The 7,479-nt window shown below is 35.8% G+C and overlaps 1 protein-coding gene across 1 annotated transcript; it reads right to left on the reverse strand.

The window, feature by feature from the left end:
• Positions 1–3,643: 3,643 nt before the first annotated feature.
• LOC103941073 (succinate dehydrogenase subunit 5, mitochondrial-like) lies at positions 3,644–5,297 on the reverse strand. The gene is given in 5 exon segments (XM_009351252.3): positions 3,644–3,862; positions 4,314–4,499; positions 4,586–4,899; positions 5,109–5,138; positions 5,141–5,297. Coding segments are annotated over 5 exon segments (729 nt in total). The 5' UTR covers positions 5,283–5,297; the 3' UTR covers positions 3,644–3,805.
• Between the last annotated feature and the right edge of the window lie 2,182 nt (positions 5,298–7,479).

Here is a 7,479-nt window from a genome sequence, read left to right on the forward strand (position 1 = left end):
ACCCACCCACCCAAAACTCCATCACACCCAGATTTCAAACCCAGATTTGATCCAAGATGCTAGAAGACATTACTAGCAGCAGATTACAACAAAACCAAGCTAATTTTACCTCCTATTTTCAAAGTTTGCAGCTCTATTCCATTAGAGCAACTCTCACCGAGAACCCCTACTTGGATTATCCTACTTCCCATTATAGAATTTAACATGCAATGGTACCATAGGGATCCCCGCTTGCGCAGGTCTTGTATTTGGTGGTTTGGGATCTCAATTAAATTGGAATTTGTAGTGATGGTGCTTGGAGTTATTTTTGGCTATGGTGGTTTAGCGAGAAGGCAGAGAGTTTGAAGAGAGAGAGAGAGAGAGAGAGAGAGAGAGAGAGAGAGAGAGTTCTGGAGTATTCACGGGGGAAAAGGAAAAGAAGAAAGAAAAGGGGAAGAAAAGAAAGTGGGCCGGGTTACAAACACAAGACAGTGGGGTAGTACCATTAAGTTTTATAAACAGTGTAGTAAATTTCATAAACGGTGTTGTAAGTTTTCATAAACAATGCAGTAAGTTTTATAAATAGTGTCGTAAGTTTCATAAACAGTGTAGAAGTTTCATAAACAGTGTGAGGACGTATGAGTCCACGCGTCAGTTTTTTTTTTTAAATTTTGTTAATATTAAAATTATGTCATTTTCATTAAAATTTAAGTTCTTTTGTCATTTTTATTAAAATTTAAGGATTTTTCATTAAAATTTAAGTCTTTTTAATTAAATAAAGTTATAGCATGATTTTTTATTAAAATAAACTTAGTCCAAACCCTTTTCATGAAAATTCCCTTCTTTATATTTATAATATGAATTATTTGGCTATGTTTGACACAACATTTACTTTTCTTTATTATGAGTATTTTAAGAATATGTTAGTCTAATTTTGATTTTTCCAATTGGTAGGAGAATGCTGAGAGAACGGAGATTTGAAAATTTTGGGAATAAAAATGGGAGAGAGGACCATTAGATTGATCTCATGGTGTATGATGTATATTAATTAGTATAAAAAATAATTATGAGAATGTTAAATAAAAAATAATGATAAAAGATTATATTTAACACTTGTCATGTGGCAAGGTGTGAGTGAATTGTAGTGCCACTCAACAAAATTCAATGGCAAGCCAAACTCCACACAAGTTTTTCTTGCGTGTGTGTGTGTATATATATATATATTAGCTTCTGTAAAAATACAATACAAAAATTCCCAAATATTTTTGAACAAAGGGCTCGAATGACGAAAAGCCCAAGGATGCCAATTAAAAGAGGACTTGCCCGAAGCCCAGCATCAAACCTAGAAGCAAATTAAGGCTTTCTCAGCCAAGAAACACAAGCCACGTGTCTATAATTGAAGTAACAAGTGATGGAGACTAACCTACTATCAGCCAAAGAACATTTTCCAATGGCATTACAAGTAAGAAAGTTGATGACTCACTACCCTCTAAATACTTTCGGGCAAGAGCAAAAGCTACAATAGTTGAGCTAACTTGTCTATAAAAGGAAGAAGAGACAACAAAGATAGAGACACTCAACCAATCAAACAAACAAACAAACAAACAAACTCTTACTCTCAAGCCAAATTTGCATCCAAGAGCTGAAATCAATCCAGATTCAGTCCTTTCTAGTGATAGTTCTTTAGAAAAGCTATCTCTTGTCTAATTTAAAAGCTCTGCTATCTCCCTCAGTGGTGTAGTATCGATTCCCTCGTGTAAACTTGTTTACCATTCATCCCTTTTTAGCATATAAACCCTGTAAATTCAAAGAGAAGTGACTGCAAGAAATTCAACCTTGCTAGACAAGGTGATATCTTGCCCGAAGCTCTTTGTTTGTTTTATGAATTAGTAGATCTATTACTTAATGCGTTCTTCAGTATCTATTCAAGTTATTTCCACCTGTTTTTCTACTTTAAGAGTCCATTTGCATTTGGATATGATTAGCAGTGATGGAGATGTTTTCATTAAATGTGACCTAGAATCAAACAAATAATTTAAGGGGCTTTGGACTCCTTTCATTTAAACATACAAGACTATGAATTACAAGTCCTTATTTACAAGGCAAGAAAAATAACTTAACGTAGACTTAACCCATCCACGACAATCCTTTGATAACAAGAAGCTTGAGTAACTTGGGGTGTAAGTAATCAACTTGAAACACACTTGTTCTACATTTGCTATACTAAGATAGTAGTAGCATACCTAGCACTTAGATTTGACTGTGAGCCTCAAGGTCCTACACCTAAGGCCCCACAAAGGCACCTTTTAGAACTAACTTTGTTCTCTTCTTGTAGCACATCAAGAAGTGAGAGTCAGACTACACATCCAAGGTGCCAATCACTTGGGGAGCTGTGTTGAGATCCGAGGAGCCTTCTCCATATAAATCTTTGCCCGAACAATACCTGATTGGTTCTGGGAAGCAACCTAGGACTTCGGGGCCATGATACCATGAAAGAAACCAGTTGGCAATTAAATCAGTCTGACTTCTGCAAATTCAAGAGAGAAACTGGGGAAACAGCCTTACGCAGAAGAAACAACAAAAACAAAACCAAACCCCAGCAGCCGAAAATCGGGGTTGACGGTGTCGGTTTTGTTCCCAGCATCGTCGGAGAGAAACTGAGGATGTCAGGGAGAAGGACCATCCACAAAACCCATGAGGTTCTGACTCTTAAGCAAAGAAACAGTTTGGGACAACCAAATAGGGTAATTATTGGAATTGAGCTTGACGGTGATAACGTGAGAGACGTACAGGAAGAACAGACGGGTCGACAGAAGCAGTGGTGGAAGAGTTGGCCATCGGACAAACGAAATGGTTCTGGTGAAAAGAGAAAGAAGGACTGAGGAACATCAATCACGAGGCTCTGATTGCCGGAAAAAACTTCGGTTGAACTAAACTTGCTACAGAACTATGCAGAGAAGGCGATAATCTGGAGGCAGTTTGTGTTATCCTTAATAACATCACATAGAGAGATTAATGCGTGAGATTATCACAGTAATAAGTGACAAACATACTGTAGTTTACATGATATGTAGCCGATACAGATACGTATATAGTCTTGCAGTCGGAGGAAAAGTCTGACGACTAATTCAATACTTTTGATCCAAGATGTATTTCGAATTCGGGTAGTTTATCTCAGCCATCATAAATTCCCATATTCGAAACCAGCTCGATCCAAATCATGATTAGCCCCTATATTTACTTGTTTTCATGACCTGTGTCCAGCCCGAAACATAATGATGCCTGCCAAGAGTATTATTGACAGTTCCCTAATTGAACGTCATTTTGTTTAGTCCGTGTCTATGAAACGAATACGTAACAATTGAACCATCAATATGTCATTAATAATGTGTCGATGCCAACATAATATAATGACATGTTATCGATGTATTTTCAATAATATCAACCCAATATCAGTGCACATCCGATCTTTAACACTGGCAGACAGAAAATTTCTGTAATTTGTTACTAGAGAAGTAGAGATCATTTCTGTATCTACTGTCATGTGCATATTGTTGAAAATTGTTCCATCATCAGTATTATCAACTCTACAGAAGCAAATGAAACAAATCAAACTGAAATTACAGGCCGAAACAAAACTTCCAACGATATACGCGATCGTAAATGAAAGAACAAGATGCGACGTTATTTCATTAATAGATCAAGATCGATATTCTCTTATTAACTGTCATCAGAATCTGAACATATGACCCAGAAAGTCCAACATACACGATTCCAAAAACCGGAAAGCTTCCAATTACATTTAACATTCTTTGAAATTCTGGGATTAAGCTCTTTGCTCAACATATGACCCAGACAGTCCAGAAGTTCCCAGAACAGTGATCTGCAATCAGAATACAAAATCATATGAGAAGTGTACAAATAGATTCGTAATGCTTTGCACACTGCATGTGAATGTGCCAAATAGGAGTCCCTACACTGCGGGATAATAACAAACCATGTACCACAAATGCCGAAATGAAAAGCTTCATGCCAAAGCATCGTTTATGTTGAAAGACCCCCTTTCCAGTTCCCACGGGAAGAGAGATAGAAAATAAGGGACTGAGTATCGTTACCAAACTTAAAATATATACCGCAACCGCGTCAATTTTGATGTTCTATTCTCCTAACTCCTAAGTGAGCTAAATAACTAAGATAATTTTCCTTCAATGCTGCTCATACAGATAAGAAAAGTACCAGATAACTGCACCTATGCTTTGATATGGCTTTCTCAAAAGGTAATACTAACCGATAATCTTATCTAGCTATAACTTTAATCATCTTTGTATAAATACCTTTCCCCACTCAGAACCGATTCCACTGCATCTCATCTTCAAGTATATCAGCTTAGTTCCCAACTCTGTCTCAACCTTCTTCCGCAAATAGGTCTCCTCAGGCCCAAATGCATCCAAATAGGTAATGTAGCGATTGTAAATGGTCTTCAGTGCATTCACGTACTCATCTGACAAGGGCTTGACATTCTACAGACAATACGAAAACACAAAAATCAAAAGAACAGCAGAGCCAGGTGACTGTGAAACCACAAAGTCCCTAATGATTATAGTACCTCTCCGCTCGCACCAATGCTGTCATCAAGTTCCATCTTTAAATTAGTAATCATCCCGCCGAACTCCTCAACAGCCTCCGCTGCCCGGAAAACATTAGTGACAATCTCTTTGCCAGTCTGGTCATCAGTATTCTCAGACAATGCCGCCTTCGCATCATGGATGACGATCTTGGGCAAGTGATCCCAACTTGCAGCCAGCAAATCCTTGAAAACATTGAGCAGCGCAGGGTCTTTAATGGCAGGCAAGTGACTCATATCATCACTATAAAATTTCCTACTTCCCAACCCCCTTGAAAACGGGAACTTGCAGTCATCTGCGGATTCGCAACATACCCACATGGAATTTCAGCAGAAAATAAAAGAAAAACAAAACCCAAATCATTTTACATCACAAGAAGCTCAAACATGCAGTTTTTAATACAGAAAATCAAATTGCAACAATAACCCATTTCAAATTTGCATCATATCTATCAAAATTTTCATTGAAACCAGATTGAAGTCGAACGGAGAAGGAAGGAGTTACCGGAAGAGAGGTCCTTGGCGATTGGGATAAGGAATTGAAGAGGGCTCGAGCAGCAGCGGCGGAAGAGTGGATGGGTTGGGAGTTGCACAGAAGCTTCTGGTTGGCAGCGGCTAGTCGATAAGATCTGCAGGACAGTGAGCGGTAGAGCGATCTCAGAGCGATCATCTTCTCCATTGTTACGGAGCTTTACCAGAAAACCAATGGGGAAGGAAGACTGGAACGAAAAGGTGATACACTTGACAACAACAGTTAGCATCCCACGTGGAATCCACCTTTGAGCTTTTGTTTTGGGCCGGGCCTTATAGTATTGGGCTTTGGACAGCTGAATTTGGGAGTGCATATTTTGCTTGTGGTTGCATTGGTTGCTAGCGAAATTTAAATTCATGAGAAAATAAATTGATGATGTGATGATGCTCATTGCGAATTAAGTGTGGAGAGAAAATGTATTTACGAATTTGAGCCAATAGTAGGAATAGTCCAATTTATTAAAATAAGGTCAATTTCTTAATCTTATTAGTTTATGATCAATAATTATCTCTCAATGATAAGATGTTAGTATAAAAAGAAAAATTTCTCTTCTAATATCTCTTTGTTAGTAGTATTTTTTTGTTCTTTCTTGTTCTTATATCTTGTTTTAAACCCCATGTTACAGAATTTATTTTTATTTTTATAATCAACTATAGCAACAAGTTTTTATATTGATCTACCTATATGACAAATGCGTTTTATAAGCCAAGTAAGATTCATGTGGGTTGCTGTAGATATAGTAATGTTTTTTTCTACCTTTTAGTAGGTTTCAATCTTACTTATAGGTAAATATCCATTCATATTTTTGTTATGAGTTAAGAATATATTGCAGATAGATTATGACAATCTAATTTTTTTTTTGTTATATGTATGTAATTTTTGGTTGAAAATGCAATATCAGAGATTGTAATTTTTAATATGTTTTAAAGATATAAAATGAGCATTAAAAAAATAAAATACATATATTTTGATCACCTAAAAACATCATGATTTTGGACATCTAACCAACAAAATTTTGTTGTTTTTTGTTTAAACCTCATCTACAAGTGATTTTATCATCTCTAATTTTTTTTAAAAAAAAAAAATCAAACCTCTCTCCCTTTCTCCCCACTCTCACTTTCTTCTCATCTCCTTCAATTTTAAAAACAAAAGTAAAAAATTTCAGCACAATTTTGTGTGTAGGCTTATACTAGTTGAATAAAAAAAAAAGTAATGTGTTTGGAATGATCTTGAAATTTCAGTGTTAAAAGTCAAAATTGTTGGACATTTTTATATCGCAATTCAAATACACATTCTTCAAGCCAATTTTTTCTTCATCTTGCAAATCAAATTAAATTATTGGACCTTGCTTTGTCACATTTTGATGACGTTTTTTATTTTAATTTTTTTTCTTTTGTTTATTTTAATTTCGAAATTTGACCGCTTATAGAAAATTAATTGATATCCAATCAAGAATGTAAGTGCCCTGGTGGTGGAGGTTGCTTCTTATATTTTTGGTTGACCTGGCTGCTTCTCATAGTATAATTGTTCATAAGATGCTAAGAAAAACTCCAACTGCTTTTATTTATTTTTATTTCTTTCTGGCACGGGCTTGGGGATTTTATTTATTTAGTATTATTTTTTGGTGATTTTGTAGTTAATGGCATTGGCTGGAACTTTGTTAGTAAGTCTAATTTCTTAATATTTTGTTTTAAGTACTGATATGTGTTGATTTGAGTCTTAATTGTAAATGTTATTGGAGCCTTATTTTAGGTAGGATTAGGATATGTAATATTTAGGATTTAGTTTCCTAATCCTTTGTAATTACTTTTTTTGTAGAATAAGGTATGTGTGCCTATATATTTGTAAACCCTAGATGATAAATAAAATAACGAAGTATTAGTGTATTTCTTCTTGGCATCAAGAGCTTGGTTTCGGTCCGAAAACTAAACCATAAATTGTGTACAATTGCTGTGTTTTTTGCAATTGTACAATGTATTGAGGTTGCCACACACTTTCTATGAGGATGGGTTAGAGATTGAAACAAAGTCTTATCATATGTCATATGATTCGTTGCACCTGAATCCAAAATTCAACCTGTACTCGTCATTGTTATAACACGTGGTTCCTGAAAGAGCTAATTTGGTTTGTGCATCACGTAATAGTTATCAATAGAAGGTATTGTTATTGCATTGTCGTTTGGGGCATGCATCATTTGGTTATTTGAAGCATATGTTACTTGATTTGTTAAGTGGTATCGAAGACTCAGAATTGAAGTGTGAAGTATGTATTTTAGCCAAAAGTTATCGTGCTTCATTCCCTTCAAGTATGAATAGAAGGTCTTCTCCGTTTGCGCTAGTACACT

Source organism: the organism of the source record quoted next, unplaced genomic scaffold, assembly GCF_019419815.1.
Source record: "Pyrus x bretschneideri cultivar Hongxiangsu unplaced genomic scaffold, Pyrus_bretschneideri_v1 Contig15, whole genome shotgun sequence".
Taxonomy (NCBI): Eukaryota; Viridiplantae; Streptophyta; class Magnoliopsida; order Rosales; family Rosaceae; genus Pyrus; species Pyrus x bretschneideri.